At 38.5% G+C, this 20,309-nt stretch overlaps 3 protein-coding genes across 5 annotated transcripts in view; 2 read left to right on the forward strand and 1 right to left on the reverse strand.

Annotated features, from left to right (window-relative positions):
- The first annotated feature begins 657 nt into the window (after window positions 1-657).
- Window positions 658-2,546, forward strand: LOC133525699 (uncharacterized). Its single transcript, XM_061862058.1, has 3 exons — window positions 658-869; window positions 959-1,168; window positions 2,139-2,546. The coding sequence occupies exons 1-3, from the start codon at window positions 769-771 to the stop codon at window positions 2,467-2,469; spliced, it is 642 nt and encodes a 213-aa protein (XP_061718042.1). The 5' UTR covers window positions 658-768; the 3' UTR covers window positions 2,470-2,546.
- Window positions 2,473-13,053, reverse strand: LOC133525696 (serine/threonine-protein phosphatase PP1-beta catalytic subunit). Of its 3 annotated transcripts, none has more exons than XM_061862052.1 (8): window positions 12,895-13,018; window positions 12,407-12,472; window positions 11,373-11,504; window positions 7,992-8,207; window positions 5,434-5,625; window positions 4,879-5,030; window positions 4,433-4,567; window positions 2,473-4,028 (listed from the first exon to the last, which is right to left on the reverse strand). In XM_061862052.1, exons 1-8 carry the CDS (start codon window positions 12,941-12,943, stop codon window positions 3,930-3,932), a joined length of 1,041 nt encoding a protein of 346 aa, XP_061718036.1. In that variant the 5' UTR covers window positions 12,944-13,018; the 3' UTR covers window positions 2,473-3,929. The 3 variants fall into 3 exon arrangements, with proteins under 3 accessions (XP_061718036.1, XP_061718038.1, XP_061718037.1); XM_061862053.1 differs by lacking the exon at window positions 2,473-4,028 and adding an exon at window positions 4,080-4,229 and having other exon boundaries at window positions 12,895-13,022; XM_061862054.1 differs by lacking the exon at window positions 12,407-12,472 and having other exon boundaries at window positions 12,895-13,053.
- Window positions 13,054-13,096: 43 nt separating this feature from the next.
- LOC133525858 (nuclear factor related to kappa-B-binding protein) overlaps window positions 13,097-20,309 on the forward strand; it is a 29,270-nt gene continuing 22,057 nt past the window's right edge. Inside the window, exons 1-9 of the mRNA XM_061862264.1 lie at window positions 13,097-14,051; window positions 14,199-14,492; window positions 16,099-16,215; window positions 16,318-16,691; window positions 16,889-17,019; window positions 17,431-17,661; window positions 18,971-19,083; window positions 19,741-19,852; window positions 20,146-20,266. Coding sequence (XP_061718248.1) covers window positions 13,611-14,051; window positions 14,199-14,492; window positions 16,099-16,215; window positions 16,318-16,691; window positions 16,889-17,019; window positions 17,431-17,661; window positions 18,971-19,083; window positions 19,741-19,852; window positions 20,146-20,266 — 1,934 coding nt within the window. The 5' untranslated portion in view covers window positions 13,097-13,610. The remainder of the gene's footprint in view (window positions 14,052-14,198; window positions 14,493-16,098; window positions 16,216-16,317; window positions 16,692-16,888; window positions 17,020-17,430; window positions 17,662-18,970; window positions 19,084-19,740; window positions 19,853-20,145; window positions 20,267-20,309) is intronic.

The following is a 20,309-nucleotide window of genomic DNA, read 5'->3' on the forward strand; positions in this document are numbered from 1 at the left end:
AAGTGGCCCGAATCAAGCTGCTTCTGTCAATTATACGACATATCTAAATCAGAACTTATATAAACCAAAACTTATCGTTATCGTATCTCATTCTTCGAATCGGGCTGATACTCTGGCACACCATAAGATTTGTCTTTCCATAGAAAATTTGAATTTCGCGCCTTCTATCGACAAGGTGGGTGTGTTTGAGCATAATTTACACCGTGAAACATTGAAAATTCATCAATTTTATGTTATAAAAAAGGAGGAGAGAAAGACGAAGATTTTATTTATATCACAACCTGTCTATGGCGCGAAATAGTTCATATTATTATTATTATGGAGTGTGGAATTAATTCTCCACCTTCCGTAATTCTTATTATATCCACTTCAATTATAGTCTGGCAAACACAACTTGTCAGTCAGTAAGAACCAGGAAAATTATACTCATCCCTTTCTTACCTATCTTTTGGTGCTAGTACTAGCGTAAGACAGACAGTATGATTCTCTCTATTTTTGAAATGAGACAATCCTGGGCCAAATTATATATAGTCTGTCAGGCCATTTCCGTCAGTAGAAACGAAGACAAGCCTCGGAATGCATGTAAATCTGGCTTTATCTCAAGGGATTCAGTTGAATTTGCAACTATTATTGATAAAAAGTAAGGCAACATCGAAATTCAAAATGTCGCGACGCGCTCATCTGTCAAAAGTGTTCGTTGATTTGATGTTTCAAATCAAATCAAACTATCAAACAAACTGCTATTTGTGTTGTGTGTAAATACTAAAAATGGATGATCAACACGTAAACGAATCAATGAACAAATCAGATGTAATGTTTGATAATCTTGTAATTCTAAAGGAATTCAGTAATATTGTAAATCATGTGAGGTAAGTTGGACAAAAAGCCTTTTCTTCTAACTTGGAATTTGGTAAACAACCTGTAAGGGCGTCGTCATAATCATGCTTTATCTTTACAGCGATGAGGAGTTTCTTGAAACAGTGCCCAAAGCAAAAATGAAGCGAGTAAAATGGGTGCCAATGTTCAACTGTTTAAAACAAGGAATTCTTGATGAAATGATACAGGAAATGAATGCTATGTGGGCCTCAGAAAACTTACCACAGAAGATGGAAATCTTACAGAAACAGAAAGCAAAATATAGTCACATAGATTCAAACACAAAATTATGGTAAGATTCATAATCCTATTTTTCATATAAATATGTACTGAATGATTGTTTTTGTAATACATATACAATGTATGGATGTGGTAATGTAGTCACACAACTTTGGTAAGATGTAAGGTAAAAAAAATATATTTATGAACTTGACTGTAGCATGCATGTAATGTAATTTGTAGTGAAGAGATAGAGATCAAGCTAATGCTAGTATTTGCAGAGTAAAAAACTTAAAGCTATTTAACTAGCCGGAAATCTGGCTATATTGTTCAATCTTATTAGTCACTAGCTTCTGCCCGAGACAGAGTCTGCATAAAATAATGGCATTATGATATCCCTAACCAAAACTATCCTATGTCCTACCTCTGAACTCAATCTACCACAGTACCAAATTTCATCTAAACTGATCTAGTGGTTAACACTTGATAGACCGCTGCTTCCACATTTTAATATTAGTAGTGATATACAAAATTGGTTCTTAATTTAACAACACTTGTGTTTTCTTCTTATTTTAATTAATTGAAATTGACATTACCCCATTATTTTTCTAATGCTGTTAGGTATTAGAAACTTGGATTAAATGCCTTAACCCGGGTGTAAAATGGGTGCTAATGGGTTAACCTTTTCAAGACTGTGTCAAAATAAAAGCTGTTACTTGGACGCCACGTCACCTAAGTGTCAAAACTGGTCAAGTAGGTAGGTAGGTGGTAGGTAGGGGGTTCTGTGATGCTACCATGGTTCCATTTTTATCACTTGTCACTATGCTGTCACTTTCGCGCTTACATACTTGTTAGAAAGTGACAGGCATGGTGACAAATGATAAAGAGACGACCATATTAGCCCTGCTGTGGTCTGTAAAGGATAAATTCGTCTTTACATTGGACCTGCGGTTAGGATATATCCATTGTTGGCATCAAAAAGTTTAATAGAATACTAACTTCCTTCATATCTCAGTTCTACATATTTCATCTCATTATTACAGGAGGCCTCAGCTGGGTGATGTCAAAAGCCAATTGAAAGCTCATGATGTTGCAAACTTACGGAAACAAAAGAAAATGCTGGAGGGTCTAGCAAAAGATTATGAAGCCAGAGTCGGCAGACTAAAAAGGATTCTTTCTGCCAAGCGAGGATACATCAAAGCATTGAAAATGGATGTTGCCAAATATCAGAAGAAAAACGAAAGCACTGTTTCTAAAATCAGTGAACGACTTGAGAGCCATGAGCAGCGAATTAAAATAATTATGCCCACCAAGTCAGATCTTGAGATAAACTGGGCTGATGTGGAACATGACGAGGGAATTGAAAATGCATGACCATTTTAATGGAATAAAATTTATATTTCAGAAAATTGTACACACCTGAGAAAAAGTACAGTGAATTTTAATAATAAGTGTATTTATTCAACTCACTTCAGAATCTAAGTAATACTTTTGCTAAGATGTAGATGAAAATAGATAAAAAAAAAAAACATTACACTGATTAGTTAACACAGGTGTAATCTTGGAGTGAATGTTTATCCACCAACTACTTAGAGAATACACAAAATGAGGACTAAGCTTAGTTGAATTTTATAGTAATATTAAATTGATAAAGAAAAGCTTCCAGTGAATAATAATGATTGAGAAAAATATACTTTGAAAGAAGAGTACATAAAAAGTTCATACACCATTCATTAATCTACAATGTTACAAAATGAAAATGTTATCTTAAATGCAAAACTAACTGAAAATAAAACAAAATAAGCTTATTATTTATAATAGCAATATTTATTAATGAAAATTATTTGATATTGTTAACGTAGCTAAAAAATATAATTGTACAATGCAAATTTTGCATATAATTTTATGTTATAATATAGCAATTGCACTATTGTTGCGAGGACTACACACTGCTTTATCACCTCAACTCAACTGATATTGGTTTATACTGTAAGCTGTGAAGGGAAAAGCCTCAATTAGGAGATCAATGCCAATTTGTACAACAAAACAAATTTTAGATTATCTACTTATTTTGTAAGAGTAATACTGAGTGCAAAATATCATTAATTTCACTGGGACTACTCTCCCCGCCGTAGTGATAGCAATGAGCTAGCATTCCTTTCCCAACTGGCTTTATAAGCAACAAAATGTATACTTCAAGTCAAACCAGAAATAGAATATAATCTAAGGGACGACCTTTTTAAATATAAACAAATTTAAATAATATCTTTTCGAAACAACTATTATCGTCACTTATACGAGACCTATAATAATATACTTTACATTTATAGGCACATTAGTTACAGAATAAACAAAGCGAATGTGCTTTCGATCCACTACAACTCAATAAACATGTAATGTGAAAATGTAACTACGATTTTCTAGTCCAATGCCCGCTTCTTTAGAATTACTTGCCACTTGAAACTCTTTAAAATCAACAAAACAATTTAACTAGGGCACCAACATGTCAACAACACAATAAGGGACAATCCGATCTCAAACATTGTGTCGAACCGGGGATCGAAAAAAAAGAAGTCACGAGGCATCGCCGAATAGATCATGCTTGCTCATCCACGAAATCTCTGTAGAACTAAATTCATAAATTAATATCACTCACATTAATAATAAAAATTAAAAATAAGAAGGCACAAGCAAATTGATAAATAATTTTAACAATCCATGACATACTCGGCTCTGTCCAGTGACCGCACTAAACAATAATTATAATACATGATATAATCAAATATTTTGTAGCATCCGTCTCACTGTGCAGCACACTGGATCCCAAACGTCAGTTATTTCTTTTTCGGCGGCGACCGCTGTGGCGTGGCGGGCCTGCCACTGTTGATACCATTGTATTGATATTTCGCCTTTTTCTCAGATGGTTTCAATATCTATGAAGGGATTTTCATCATTAGTCGCTTGGTTGAAAAAAAAGTCAGCAATTGAATATAAGCAATCCACTTTAATCCGACTTCTCATACATTTTCGAATTTACGAAGAGATGTTCAATGTTAGTTTCTTGTTAGTAAAAAAACATCAATTGAAAGTTAGTGTTCCTTTTTTATAGTCTTCTTCTCAGACGGTTTCAATATCTATGAAGGGATTGTTGGGGTTAGTTACTTAAAAAAGCAAAAATAAATAATCGACAATGTTAAGTCTGGTAGGGTAAGTTTCTCCTGGACGATTGTCTCTACCTTTATAAATACGGACAGATAAACGAAGATAGATAAGAGGTAGGTAAGGGTAGAGGCACCGATGGAGTGCACTTGCCGCACCAGACAGCAAGAATACCAACCTGGAACGAGCACATGAGTGTCTCGTCAACGGACATCATGCCACCGGCATTGTCAAACTCGCCACAGTAATTGGGGGCGGAAAATAGCGTGACAAGCTGCCTTTTCGCAAAGAATTCGTAACCATCTTCTACTACCTGAAAACCGTTACTACGAATTAGAAAAAAGTTGGGTTTTGATACTGCTTAGGTACTAGAGTCTGTGCGGAAAAAGAAGAGTCGTGGAATGTATTGGGCCCCAAATTCCACGACTCTTTCTCTTTTCGCACAGACTCTAGAGAGGGCGTTCATATAACTTATTGAAACGAAGAATTATGTGCTTATCACACTGATGCGGTTCCGCACGCCGCTATGGTGTGTGAGCGAGAAAGCACTATCTACGCATATAGCGATATCTCGCTCGTACACTGCGGCCTGCGGATCCTCATCCAATGTGAAGATCGTATTACCTGATGGGCTCGACAAATTAGATCCAAGTCATGTCTATTGAGAAATTTGCTGACAACATCAGGGCCGAATGTGAATGACACACCGCGATCATTTTCACCCCATCCTTGGACGTCCTTGTCTGGATCTGACCACAGCAAATCACAAAGCAGACCTGTTGGAAAAAATAATTATCAAATCTCGTCACGAGTTAGTGGTATAATTTGTATTGAATTGTTTTACTTTACCCAATCAATTGACTCGATGCTATAGAGCGCATAAGAACATTCTTAAATATCTACATCATACCTACATAAAAAATAGTAATAAGTGTAAAAACACAAAAAAGGCTTCTTTTTTTATTTACAAAAAAATACCCGGGCTAATGTTCTGTAATGTTATGTAATGTTGTTAAAGTAAGAAGTTAAGAGCATTATATTTATGAGTCTCACGGACATGTCGAAACAGAGATTCAATATTTGAATCTAACTTGAGGTAGTTTTTTGACTAGCAAATTTTAAACCTGAGCTCAAGAAAAACGAAATGGTTTTATGTAACATAAAACTATTAATATTGACCTGTATCAGGAACGTCAGTAGGTCTCATTATCCTCCTAATCTGCTCCATGCCCTGCAGATCCGGCGACAGGCCTCCGTGACAACAGAATATCTTCTCGTCGATGATGGCCGCGATGGGCAGGCAGTTGAAGCAGTCGGTGAACGTCTTCCATAACTTTATGTTGTACCGGCGTTTGCACTCGTCGTAGAAACCTGCGGTGTAAAAAGCACAATGACAACTACCTACTCGTACTAGTAACCGTACAGAAATGGTACATCCTACAAAACCGAAATTTAACAGCGATTCAGGGACGAATCATGCTGTCTCTTTCTAATGTATGGCGCTATCCCTTTCTGTTATTTAGGGTTGTCAAAATTCTGTGGTTGTGCACGCAAAGGGACGTCAAGTTGTGCCAACGATAAGGGTGCCTTTCGACCAGAGATGTGCTATGCTATGTTTTCATACATTTGAAACGTAGCTGTACCTGGAGCTGCGTTTCAAATGTATCAAAACAGCATAGCACATCTCTGGACGAAAGGCACCCTAATAATTGCTCGGAGCAATGATGAGCCGAACGGAGCCGAGAAAGCCCGAACGCTCTAGTGTCTTATTTGTGCTACTGGTGCCTCAATTTACGACGCGCTCGGCTGACGACTCGATCGAGAGCAAGAAAACGTGTCATGTATATAGGGACTAAATTATCAGTGGGCACTGACAAACATCGGTTTTGTTGGTGCATTCCCATTTTGTCCCATGTGACCGTCGCCATACATGAGGCGGGGACAAATAGGAACAGTTTTGTTAGACAGTGAAAATTCGATATGCAATATCTATTCTGTGACGGTACAGTTCTTGAAAGAAATCATATGGGAGCAGCAGTTACCCCTCATGTCCTTGCACGTAAAATAAGCTCATCATTTGATGTCTTTCAAAATAAGTTTAAAGGCCCATTTACATTATACAACTTCTTGCACATTCAATACAATAAAATGAAGAATTTAAAAAAATCAGTCTAAACATAACATAATATTCTTGCAATTTGATTTAAATTGTGGAATATAAGAATTGCCGCTCCACTTATCATTCAAACGATGGATTCCATGCGTACACCTGCGTATGCGTTTAGGTGTACAATCATCTAGTACACCTAAACAAAGCTGACACTGTCAAAACTGCGTGTGCATTCATTACACAATTGGCTAAGAAAAACATCTCCTACGCCGTACACGCCTGCACTGTCTTATATATAACCTATATGTAGATAAAGAATGCCCAAGGACTGGTATTCTTCCAGGTGCTAGGCGAGAAAATGACCCAAGCAGGGCTCCCGTTGAAATTACTATACTTTTTTAAGTTTTATTTTTATTAATAATTTATTTAGGATCAAAACCTTCTACCCCAAACTCTATAGAAAATGCTTTTAGTGCCTAGATGAGCCTTGTAGACTGATATGATGGAAGTATGATCAATTTTCGGAATTACCCGAAGTAGCGGTGACTTAATCGTGTGTACCTCTGTATAAAGGTAAAATACACTATATACGAAGTAGACATTTATACTAAGGTAGAAGCCATAAAAAGGTTATAGTTTGAACTTCAATTGACATTGGGTCTTCAATTATTTATCTGTTCTATTAAATCATGTTTCTTCGTAAACATAATAATATAATCATGATTACACTTACCAGTGAATCCAAAAAACTGGGACATTTCTTGAAAATATGTGGAAAATTTCTTCATAATTAAAGCATATTCCATTTTGAAAATTTACCTAAATGGTATTTTGATATTTTAAGTTTCGTTATTTTTAAAAGTTTCCGTCATATCAGTGTGCGTGCTAACCGGATTCGCGCACCGAGAGATCAATAGGTTAAATTTTAACGAGATTTGTGACCTCTGCTCCCTCTTGTCACAACACGTCATACTTTGCAGACCAATCTTGTGATATAAATTATAGATGACCCCGTAACACAACTAGGTATAAAAAAGGGCCTACTGCAAAAATCGAAAAACTAAATTTCGTTATCTGTCTCTCAATCACACTTGCATTAGTAATCGAGTGATAGAGGTTTATATTCTACGTTCGCGGTAAGAACGCCAAGAGTAACAATTACCGTAAATGCGTTTTATTCATGGTTGCCTCGCAAAAGGACGTTCTCTGGATATTTTAATTTGTACGTGAGCATGAGGCATGTAATGTTTCCAGCGACTGTTTACCCTGTCACATCCCCACCCAGTTTGCCACAGTCACACTTTGTAGACCAACCATCACAGACCAACCTCCTAGGCTTTTTTTGTGCCAACCATGTAACGTAAATTATGAATGCCTCCGGAACACAACTACGTAAGTATAAACAGAGCAAGAGCATTTTCACATTGCCCGAACCGATATCGGAAGTCGGATACGACTGTTATAATGAACCAAAAGTAAAAAAGTGCAAATTGAATTGATGTTCAAAAGAAAGCGTTAATGCAAAAATAAAAGCACTTGATGCTATATAGCTTTTTCTCGCCACTGTTTTTCTCCAAAGGCCATCCGAACATCGGGTCAGACAACGTGACTTCTCTTTAACACTTACCGTAAATGCGGTTTATACTAGCGCACTCATGGTTGCCTCGCAAAAGGAAGAAGTTCTCTGGATATTTGATCTTGTACGCGAGCAGGAGGCAAATAGTTTCCAGCGACTGCTTGCCGCGGTCTACGTAGTCGCCGAGAAAGAGATAGTTGGCCTCGGGCGGGAAGCCCCCGTATTCGAACAGACGTAGTAAATCTGTGTACTGGCCATGAATATCACCTAAAAAAGTTAGAATAATTAGAATATGGTTCTTACCTTAGAAAAATAGTTTCAAATCAGTCATGAAATATTACACAGATAAAATCAGCATAAACGTGTTTCTATGCTTAAAATTGTTTTGAAATCAACAAAAACTTTAAAAAGGAGATGAATTTATTGTGATATCACGGTCTTTATTTCTCATCCTAAGATATCATTCTTGACGTTTCATAAAGGGTCGCCTGACCGGCTAGCATGATTAGCGTTTTCACCCGCGACTCCATACATCTAGTGCGACTTCAAGTAGAGTATGGAGTCGCAGGCGAGAACGCATGTCAGGCTAGCCGGTCTGATTTGGCTGGTTAGTGCACTATCTAATCAATACACTTCTAGAGTCAGACCAAGATAAGTTGGCAGCGATTTTGATAGCGTAGGCAGTGCAAGTGCTATTTTAAACGTCAAAGTTCTATGACATTATGAAGTTTAATTAACACTTGCACAGGATGGGTTATCAAAATCGTCGCCAACTTAGCTTGGTCTGACTCTACTTGCCTTCTTATGTATATGATATTTTCTTACCTATAACTTAGCACTTACATTATTATAATACAATTACGTATTTGGCTATTGCGTGTCAGGGAATGAAAGGCGATGACAGCAGGCGCAATGACAAACATTTAAAATTTCGCGGGCATTCATTCACCATTGGCATTATTTGTGAGTTAGATAACTAATTTGGCCAGTAGCCACCAGTCACCTTCATGTGGACGTGCATATAGTCAACAAAGTTCCTACAAGAGGTGTTCCTAATGTCCCTATGTGTATACTTTCTTGACGGATTTATATTTAAATAAAGCACCTATCTGAACGGGTTATTCCCATTAATTACCACCAATTAAGTTTTTACCACTGGGTTTTTTCTCCCACCTATTACCAGGGGTAACATCTGGGGAAAAAATCCCAGTAGTTAGGTAGCCACCAAACCGAGTTGGTTTCATAAATAATGATATGTCGATTAGTGTTCCAGTAAACTACACTTAAATCGACCGGGATATAAACCGTGACCCGTTAATATCCCGGTCGATTTAAGTCTAGCGTGAATCATTCAAAAGTGTCATATTCCACTTAACAAACTGGTACTACTGGGATTTTTTTTCCCTGGTAACAATTTGGTGGTAACTAGTGGGAATAATGTGTTTTAATTCAAAACACAGATACATGTACAGATGAGTGCTGCTGTTAAGTATAAATCCGACAAAAAAAACACACAAAGGTACGTCTAAAACATGCACAAACTCCACTCGTTAGTCTTTTACTTTATCATTGACGTTAAATTCCGCGCTAAATAACTTTGTGCTACAGTCATCAGTTGAGTCATAGATAAATAAATAAGCATATTAGAGTGCTCACTCCATACATCAGTTTTCTTACCAAAACGCTTATTATTTTGTTAGTTGACATCTAGCGCCAAGTATACTAGGAGCTCAACGAGGGTTGGGGGGGTCGGCAACGCGCATGTAACTCCTCTGGAGTTGCAGGCGTACATAGGCTACGGAGACTGCTTACCATCAGGCGGGCCGTATGCTTGTTTGCCACCGACGTAGTATTAAAAAAAAGTAGCGGATTTGTCAGTACTGCTCCTTGATAATGTGCGCGATGTAGCGACGAACGAAAAGTCTAATGCTCAACAATTTTCAGTTAATATTATAACCTGATTAAAAGTGAAGTATACCACATGATCGTCCATACAAAAAGAGAAAACGTTTTTCCACTTCTAAATAATACCACCTAAATACCAACTCAATCAAAGACTACCTATGAAGTCTTCACAGACATGTACTTAATAGATGATATACAGGTATTTGTATCAAAACCAAAACGTTGGCTCTCGAAGCAGGTGTTTTTGCGTGGTCTGTATATCTAGGTCTATAGAAGTTTGTGTAAAATGATTTAATACTAAAATATGCTAAAAATAGCAAATAATAATCTAGTCAAATAGCTTTGTTTACTCTACTAGCCTTCAAGAGCGCTAGCAAGCATCTATATATAAACAAAGTCTTAATTTATGCTCTTTAAAGTTGTTTTTAAGAAAGGTGCAGACCAGATGCAAACTGTTAGAGAACAGGTGTAAAATCTATTTTGGCCGACTTCAGTACTGTAATGTAGAATGGATAACATGATTAAGATGGTGTCAATGTAAGACTATCTAGCACATTCGATTTTTATGTCCTGCATATATTAGGTATTTGTGTTGTGTCCTAACATTAATCGTGTTCGTATTGCCAGCGCAATTTGCGTACACACCAAACACACACAACTGATTCCACAGTTCATGCACGAGGTCCGCGGAAGCGTAAAGAAAGCCTCCTTTCTCAGCCTTCTAATCCATCGACCTTGTGTTATGTATGCAGTCATGCATTTTCATTCTAATTGACAAGGGCACTTGGACTATTTTATAACGACTTGAAAATATGACCTCCATGACCAGCCTAGTTATATTTAAAATGCTTTGAAAACTCCTAATTAATACAAAATCAATTAACTCTATGTCTGTTCTTTTAGCTATACTTACTACAAATCTTTCTAAATTTCAACTAAAACAATAAATAGAACTATATACAAGTGAATTAATGTATAATTATGTAGAAGAAATTGCCATACACAAAAAATAACAAGTTATTATTTGATCAATTAAGTCAAGGGCCAATATTTATTAATTAATTTAATTGCACAAAATATATACAACAATGTACAAATGGCGGACTTAATGCCAAATGGCATTCTCTACCAGTCAACCATAGGGCTCAACAGAGATACTTAGAATTGATGCAGAGAAAAAAAAAATTAAATGAATAAAAAAAATGCTAACCTTACTTATAAACTAAATAAATAAATAATAACAATAAACAAATAATAATAAAACTACACAAATAAATAATAATAATATTCAATATATAAAACAATTAAAATTTATTCATAATTGTTAATTATGTATTAGGAACAAAAAGTGTGTAATATAATAAACTTTGAACAGACCTTGATATTATTAACCCTTTATATGGCATAACGGTATCAGGAATTATTATAATATTAAACCCTATCACTAAAAATTAAAGTTCAAATTCAGGTGGGAAAATTATTCACTCTGCCTTATAAAAGCTTAAAGTACAAATTGCTAATCCTTACCACAAATTTTTAGTGGTGCCTCCAATTCCAGTAGTATTGGCTGTTGCAGAAATATTTCCCGAGACTTGGTGCACAGCCCACGCACCTCCGACTCGGACATCTGAACCGTCTTCCCAGGCCTGCATCCTCGAACTGTGACAACATTACACAACAGGTGTTAACTGGATTACAAAGAAGCCTGCCACAACGGCTGGCATTTAATTGGCTACATACAACTTGTGTAATTTGTTAGTCCCACAATTAATGTTTCAATGCACTTGAAATGTTTCATTATGAACTTGAGAAAGTAGATTATGATCAACCTATTTTGATACTAATGGTCAATAAGATGAAGCAATGAATGATATGACAGATAACAGTTTCAAGATATCAATGATAGACTCAACAATAGTGAAGATTACAATACAGGCTGAATTACCATATACATATTATAGTGTAGCCAGAAGACAATTTTACAACAATAGGCATTTACAGGCAAGACCTTCAACTATTCATACACAAATAATTAATATTCATAGTTACAATGCATGCTATTATCAGCACTCTAGGTATAGAATGCTTAACATATTTGAAAAATACTTAACGGACATACACTTGGGTTTCATCAAAGCATTACACATTACCACTGTTGTAAGCACATGCTAAAGTAATTGAAATTATAAAGAAAAATCATAGTTTGTATGCCCTTACTAATAATCACTTATGTTACCGGTTTAATTTGGTACATATATAGTGTACCAACAGCGCCAAGGACATAATTGGCACCAAACTTGTAGCCAAGAACAAGGCAACATTCAGAAGTCTGTGGCAGTACACACTTACAACCCACGTGATACATACGTTATTACTTGGTTCATAGAATGGGTTATTTTTAGCCTGATTGGAATCTAGATTAAATTGCAAAGAAAGAACTGAAACATAAAATGTCTTTGTATGGGAACAAGTCACTTGTCAGGTCATACAAACGCAAGAATAAAATCAATCAAACATATCTAGCGCAATACTGTGGCCAAGAACTATGCAGATAACCATACATTCTGATGAAAAGATGTCTTTGAATTTCCCTTTCCGCCTTGCTGTTTCCTGTTGCACTCTGAATACTGTTGTAACCCATCAAAAAGCAGCATAATAAAGTGAAATAAACATGTTTAAATCAAGTAAAGTAACATACAATGCGAACAAAGCATAACAATAAGCCCTAGGAAGTGTTCCATATAATTTGACATCAGCAATAATCAAAAGTACAAGTGATGCTGGGTTATCGGATTGTTATTCTATAAGAACATCCCTTTGCGACAATGAAATAAGCCGTCAGCATCTTTGACAAACGATCATCAAAAGTGGAATCAGATAAGAATTGAGGATAATCGATTTATTTATGAGTTTGACGTTTCTATACCTACATACTTGTGATAATTACGCAACAAACAGCACGAGAACATTGATATGTTATTTTGAATGTTAAAGTTTTAGTCTTATTACTAAAATGTACACCATAATAAACAATAAAATGAATCTTTACCTTCTAAAAGCCTGTGAATTAGACTGTCAACATTGAGTTCGTCAGCCATATTTACTACACGAATAATTTACGTCAAAATCTTTCGACAACCACCACCGCCGCGAGCAAACTTGTGGTTTTTACACTCATCCAATTAGAACGGACCAAGGAACAGCACATAAAGCCATGTTTAGTGAATTGTACTCAATATTTATATCAAAAAATGAATCATACATTATTATCATTGGGACGAATCGTATGTGAAATAATAATTATTTATATTTTATTCAAACAAAACTGTTCAAAATTTACTTTAGCTTCAGCGATAAAACAAAAATAAATGATAGCCTATGGTGGGTAGGTGTTGCCATGTATAAAATCCATAAACAAATGTCCTATCTTTTAAAAATCTCTACGAACACGAGCAAAATGTCGCTGTACTTGGCTGTCAAGCTATTTTCTCATCGTAATGTGCCGTTCTGGCGCATAGTATGTATGAAACATTACGATTTGGCGTGTGCGTTCTATTTTATTTTAGATGAGATTTGACGACCGCTCAAAATATCTTCATGGCTTTTTATTCGACTTTTCTGTGTACCGTTGTTTTCGGTATTTCGTAAACATTGGCAAAACAACGCGATAATTCAATGAAGTGTGCGGAAAATAGTCATTATCGCGAGTGAGAAAGGTATTTCGTTCACAACGGGAGTAGGCGGTGGTCGTTTAGTGGGTTTCCGATGGAGAAGATGGAGAGTGAACAGAGTTATAGTGGCGAGAGTAGCAGCTCCTCGGAAAGTTGCAGTGGGAGCGGGAGCGGCAGCTCCGAGCCTGACGAGGACCTCACGGAGCCCGTGCGCTTGCTGGGCCAGAGCCTCGAGCTGCCGCAGGAGCTTTGTGAGAACTATGGACTCTTCAAAGAATTCTTCTCCTTTAAGACTTGGGAAGCCTTAGAAGATACACATAAGGAGCAGCTCATGAAATATTTGCCTAAATTTGTACAAAATGATGAAGAAGAAAGAGAAAAAACCTTAAAAATGCTGTTTGATCATGAACCATTTCATTTCACATCACCACTAGAAGTGTTTTACAGTAATTTGAAACAGGGCAACTACAGGCCAGACATAGCTAAGATGAGGAAATTTTTGCAAAAAGCAAGAGCTAAGCAACAGAAGCACAAGGTAAACATATACAACATAATAATAATAATAACATACCTTATGTTACAAATGGTCATAATTTAAGGTCACATTTTTTTTCATGTGGCACTGGGAGCCTATCAAGTTAAGGTCAATACTAGTGTCATATATTCTCATTTTATTTTTCAGATAAAATCCTACTATGCTAAACTCATGCCAGAAGTGTTGATATCCCGGGAAAGGTTACTGGCTGCAGCCAAGGCCGCTCCCCCTGGTCCCACTCCTCGCCTACCTCTCCTGCCACAAAAACATTCCTCCAAAAACACTTATAAACCTCTGTACTTACGAGCTAGGCAGAGGTATTTTGAGGAATTGGCAGCTATCCGCAGTGAAGTGGGTGGCGATGAATCTGACGATGATAACTATCCTGAGGGACCACCGGAGCCGTCAAATAAAAAGCGCAAACACATTCATGCTAGTCAGGTACACAAATGTACTTTAACTGACCTATTGAACACTATGAAAAATAATAATTACAAAATTTTTAGATTACTGTACCCCATATGTAGTAGTATGATGATTCCAGGATATAATGGAAACTCTAGTTTACTACATTGACACATCCTCTTCTAGCCATCAAAAACCAAAACCCTACAATCTTAAAAGAATGATCTAAAACAACATTTTCCTTCCCTATATTTTTGTTTTACATTGCTAACCTAGTTTGTAATCTTGGAAAATGGTGATTGATTTTTTAAGTTTTTATGTAGTAAGGCTTGGCCAAACACATAGCGTGCCGTAGTGCCGCGTGATGCCGACGCGATGCCTGTTCAAACAGGGCGCGCTCAGGATCGCGGCCTCGCGCTCTCAATACGCCCCCATCGCGCGCGCGAACGCGGCGTGAGCGCGGCGCGATGCGGGCGTGATTCGCGCCCGGATTCAGCATGCGCGCAGGGAGGGTCACTCCGCTCATTTCTTTCGAATTTTGCTTGTTGTTCGAAGTGACGCTACCACTATATAAAATGTCGAGTGAATCGGACGACTCTGACATTGAGGGCGCTTTTTTGTTTCTGGCGGTCACTTCTAGAAAGCGTACAAGAAAGTGGGTTCGTCCAATTAATACTAAAAGATTGGAATATGGAGAATATAATAGATTGTGCCGGGAGTTACAATCTGATGAAGAAAAGTTCTTTTCATACTTGACGACCAGTTTAGCCTAGTGGATAGTGACCCTGCCTACAAAGCCGATGGTTCCGGGTTCAAATCCTGGTAAGGGCATTTATTCGTGTGATGAGCATGGATATTTGTTCCTGAGTCATGAGTGTTTTCTATGTATTTAAGTATTTATATATTATATATATTATATCGTTGTCTAAGTACCCTCAACACAAGCCTTATTGAGCTTACTGTGGGACTTAGTCAATTTGTGTAATAATGTTCTATAATGTTCTATAATAATATTTATACTTCCGCATGTCCAAAGGCGGCTTTGAAGAGCTTCATAATATTTTGCAACCATTCATAACGAAACAAAACATTAATTAATTTTTCTATATCCGTAATCACAATCGGAATAACAAATATATTGCTACGCACCGCGCGCTGCCTAACGTCCGACTGATGTGACCAAGCGTGGCGCAGCGTGCCGCCGCGTCCGTGCCGCGCAGCGCTGCGCCCGCGCCGCGTGGACGCAAGGGGCCGCGCGGCGCGGGGCGCGATGCCGGCGGGACGCAGTCTGTTTGACGTCGCTAACCTGTTAACATGTACTTAAAGCCGCCGCGGTCGCGCCGCGCTGCGTCTCGCCGTGTGTTTAACCAAGCCTTAAGGCTCATTTCTCTGACAAACTTCAATATTCCTATCCAGAAGAAAGCATGCAACTGGGCATGCATGTAGCTTATGTAGGTAAAAGAAAAAAATGGACAAGTAGGTGTTTCGTTCCCCCAATTTGGCATCCCAAATTACATATTGGTAGAAAAATCACTCTTTGTACTTGGTTTCACTTTACAATAAAGTTGAAGAGGACAATTGTAGCTTGTTTAATATGGTTTCATATTTAATGAATGGTTTTTTATTCTACATGCATTATCAGAACCAGGACAGCAATGTTTCCGGTACTCTTGGAGGCACAGAATCATCACATCCCACCTCCCTGGATTGTCTAAAGAATGTATTAGCAGCTCATAGAGCTCGAAGACAATATAGAGAGGTAACTATTATAATTTGCCTGTATGAAAATGCGAATACAAAATTACGGAAATCTCAATAGGTGCTTTGAAAGTTTTTAATTAAATAAAATCGTATATTTCAGAACCATCCAGAACTAAATACAACTGGTTTAACTTTAGAAGATATAAAGCAGAGAGTTGCACTTGTAAATGGTACAAAAAAACTCATGTTTGGGGGTCAAAAATCAGAAACATCCGCACAGAAAGTGAAAAGGGGGCCTAAGAAAGAGCCAAGTCAGAGACAAGTGAAATCTGATGCCAAAGCGAATAAGAGAAAGGAAGAAGATGTTGAACATAAACCTTTGTTACCAAATATTAAAATAAAGTGTGAACAAGAGGAGTCAGATTCCGAGAGTTCCTTTGCAGAGCCAAAGGGTGCCAAACATTCTAAAAAGTTATGTGATAATGTTGAAATAAAGCAAGAAATTGTTGATCCTAAATACTCTGATACAACACAGTAAGTTGTGTTCTAAAATAATATCAAATTAATGTAGTTTCAACTTCCTAAGACCCTGTATTTTTTGTACATATTCCACAATCTATTATGAACCTTTATTGTGTTACTAAAGGTTCCAAATTCAAAACAAAACCACTGCTTCTGGGTCTCAGAATGTTAAATGATTTACAAAGTCTTTTAATAATTATTTTTTTCAGCATAAATTATAATGACCCAAAACTGGAAAGTGTCATCAAACAAGAGCCCTTAGATCCAACACTTGCAATACAGAATGCTGGTAGAATAATTCAACCAGTTCCCATCAAATTGGAAGATCTCGACGGAATTGGTAAGTTTAAAAGGCTGATTGGTATACTTTTATCATGTAGATTGTTGATATTGAGAAACTTTATTTCATGTTGATACTATTTCTCACTTTAACCATTACTATTATCAACTATTTTACTTTGTGCTTTAACTAAAGGGGACAAAGTCATGTAAAAATATTCTATCTAAGTAAAATGGAGCAGACTCAGTTTAAATTCAGATGCAAGATGGTACAGACATGGAAATGTCAAAAATGTTGTATACACATGGTTAAGTCCCACTTAGATAAAGTAATAAGAGTTTATTGCAATATCTGTAGTTAGTGCCTGCACTTGCTTATCTGCACCTTCACTAAAATTCCTGTAGAAGTAGAACTAAAACCATATATAATTTCTATCTGCCGCAGCATCTCTAAACGATATATCTATAACAGACATGATGGCGCTGCCTGTCGAGTTAGCGGACGACGATCTCCCGTCGAATACGGAAGAAGCGGTGGATACAGATTCGGCGCTGACGGAGACGACGCACGCGAACTTCCTGTCGCTGGTGCGCGCGCTGTTCCCGGCGCGGGCGGCGCACCGCGCCAGCAAGCAGCAGCTGCACGCGCGCTGCGCGGCCGTCATGAGCTCGCCTATAGCGCCGCTCAACACCTGGTATAGCTGTGAGTATTATTATATCCATACAATCATTCGGCGCTGACGGAGACGACGCACGCGAACTTCCTGTCGCTGGTGCGCGCGCTGTTCCCGGCGCGGGCGGCGCACCGCGCCAGCAAGCAGCAGCTGCACGCGCGCTGCGCGGCCGTCATGAGCTCGCCTATAGCGCCGCTCAACACCTGGTATAGCTGTGAGTATTATTATATCCATACAATCATTCGGCGCTGACGGAGACGACGCACGCGAACTTCCTGTCGCTGGTGCGCGCGCTGTTCCCGGCGCGGGCGGCGCACCGCGCCAGCAAGCAGCAGCTGCACGCGCGCTGCGCGGCCGTCATGAGCTCGCCTATAGCGCCGCTCAACACCTGGTATAGCTGTGAGTATTATTATATCCATACAATCATTCGGCGCTGACGGAGACGACGCACGCGAACTTCCTGTCGCTGGTGCGCGCGCTGTTCCCGGCGCGGGCGGCGCACCGCGCCAGCAAGCAGCAGCTGCACGCGCGCTGCGCGGCCGTCATGAGCTCGCCTATAGCGCCGCTCAACACCTGGTATAGCTGTGAGTATTATTATATCCATACAATCATTCGGCGCTCACGGAGACGACGCACGCGAACTTCCTGTCGCTGGTGCGCGCGCTGTTCCCGGCGCGGGCGGCGCACCGCGCCAGCAAGCAGCAGCTGCACGCGCGCTGCGCGGCCGTCATGAGCTCGCCTATAGCGCCGCTCAACACCTGGTATAGCTGTGAGTATTATTATATCCATACAATCATTCGGCGCTCACGGAGACGACGCACGCGAACTTCCTGTCGCTGGTGCGCGCGCTGTTCCCGGCGCGGGCGGCGCACCGCGCCAGCAAGCAGCAGCTGCACGCGCGCTGCGCGGCCGTCATGAGCTCGCCTATAGCGCCGCTCAACACCTGGTATAGCTGTGAGTATTATTATATCCATACAATCATTAAAAAAAAATACTCCAGCACTTTTATTTCTCGATTAAATGACTAGTGATATCGCGCCCCTATCCTATAGATCGTAACAGAAGTGTTGTTCGTAATATTCATACGATATTATGCAACTGTTGCTGACTTTTTCTAGGCAAATATCTACTCACCAATATTAACTTTGATTTTATTTATCACTTTAGGTGTTTGCTGCCGTCTTAGAAAAAATATTTTGTCTTAAAATTCTCGGGCCTGTCATATTATATTTCGACATACATAATTATAAGCAAGTTAATAAATATCACAGTAAACCATACAAAAATATTGTGAGTAATATGTTAAGATTTTTAATGATAAGTTTTGGTCTCCCTCAGTGTCAGATGACTGGTGCGCCGAGTTGGACTCCGCGCTAGACTTCCTGGCCGGCGAGAGAGGCCCGCACCCTGATGACTTCGTGCCATACTTACAATATATTCCGGAGACGCAGGTATTTACAATAAATTACGCAACAAAATCTTATCCCAGTCATATTCAGCAATAAATAAATACAAAATACCTTTCTTGAAAACAGGAAGGTTACATTGACATTATTGACAGCGTACCTTACGCCATATTTTTTTTTTGGACATAGTGATTTTAGGTGTTCTTGGCGTCTACAAGTTTGTTTTTCTACTGTTTAGTGTCGGATTGTAGGGGAAGACTTAAAGGATTAAAGGACGCTGTTTGCAGATCAAATCTTTGATTTATTGAAGTAAATACTTGTGAAAAAATCATACATAATCAACCATAATATTCACTAACCTTACGCCAGTATTTTGAGTCAATTTAAACATTGATTTATTTCGTCAATCACGTCGTAAGAAAGGCAAAATGCTTCCCAAATGTTTTTTTATGTATTAAATAAAGTCAATATGGCGAAGGATGTCTACAAGCTCTTTAATCGCTTCTAACTTTTGGCGCAATGTGTTTGTACACATACTCCACTTATGGAATGTAGAGCAGATGGAGCAAACTCAGAGCGAAGCTGTGTCTGAGCGAAGCAATTCTCATTCAAATAAGAGAGTTCTTACCTTATGACGATACCAACCAATAATTTTATATGCTGGTATTTTCCCACATTGACCTGAACTGCTTGTGTATTTAGATGTACCAGTGGATAGGCGCGGGTCGCGATTGCGACGCGATTTTGGGCCGCCTGTGTGAACGCTGGTTCCGCGCTGCGTCGCCCGCGCCGCCCGCCAACGAGCCCCCACCACCTAGGTTTGCTTCTTTAAATAAACTACACGTTGAATTTTAAGTGGGACACTGAGAGGAAATTCGAAACTATAAGCTGGTATTTCCTGGTTTTGTACCAATTTCTAGTAGAATATCAGATCGGGCGGATTGGAGCAGTTGAACTCATTTTAGTTTCTGGGGTATAAAAACAAGGATTAGAAGATAAAGGGAAACGGTCTTAGACATATTTATCTCTTTATTTGACAGCAAATTTTGGTATAGTTTCACATGCAAAAGCATTAAAATATTGAGTTGTCTGAATTTTGCTCTTCACCTAGGTATCCTACGTCGTGGGTTGTGCGTCCTCTCACTAGCGCGGAAATAGCAGATTTCCGAGCCCAAGAGAGAAAGAGATATGCTGCTTCGGCGAAACCTTTCACTTACATCCAACACGGGTAAGTTGTGTTGTAATATAATCATTAAGATTTAAGAATTCGA

Source organism: Cydia pomonella, chromosome 15 (assembly GCF_033807575.1).
Source record: "Cydia pomonella isolate Wapato2018A chromosome 15, ilCydPomo1, whole genome shotgun sequence".
NCBI classification, from domain to species: Eukaryota; Metazoa; Arthropoda; class Insecta; order Lepidoptera; family Tortricidae; genus Cydia; species Cydia pomonella.

Bases quoted from the DNA above. Each gene is read 5' to 3' on its own strand.
- LOC133525699 (XM_061862058.1), top strand. From the start codon at position 769: ATGGATGATCAACACGTAAACGAATCAATGAACAAATCAGATGTAATG. The intron at 870-958 runs GTAAGTTGGACA...TTATCTTTACAG, and splicing joins AATATTGTAAATCATGTGAG to CGATGAGGAGTTTCTTGAAA. The intron at 1,169-2,138 runs GTAAGATTCATA...TCATTATTACAG, and splicing joins GATTCAAACACAAAATTATG to GAGGCCTCAGCTGGGTGATG.
- LOC133525696 (XM_061862052.1), bottom strand. From the start codon at position 12,943: ATGGCTGACGAACTCAATGTTGACAGTCTAATTCACAGGCTTTTAGAA. The intron at 11,505-12,406 runs GTATGGTTATCT...ATGTTGTCACAG, and splicing joins AGACATCTTTTCATCAGAAT to TTCGAGGATGCAGGCCTGGG. The intron at 8,208-11,372 runs GTAAGGATTAGC...TAACTTTTTTAG, and splicing joins GGCACCACTAAAAATTTGTG to GTGATATTCATGGCCAGTAC.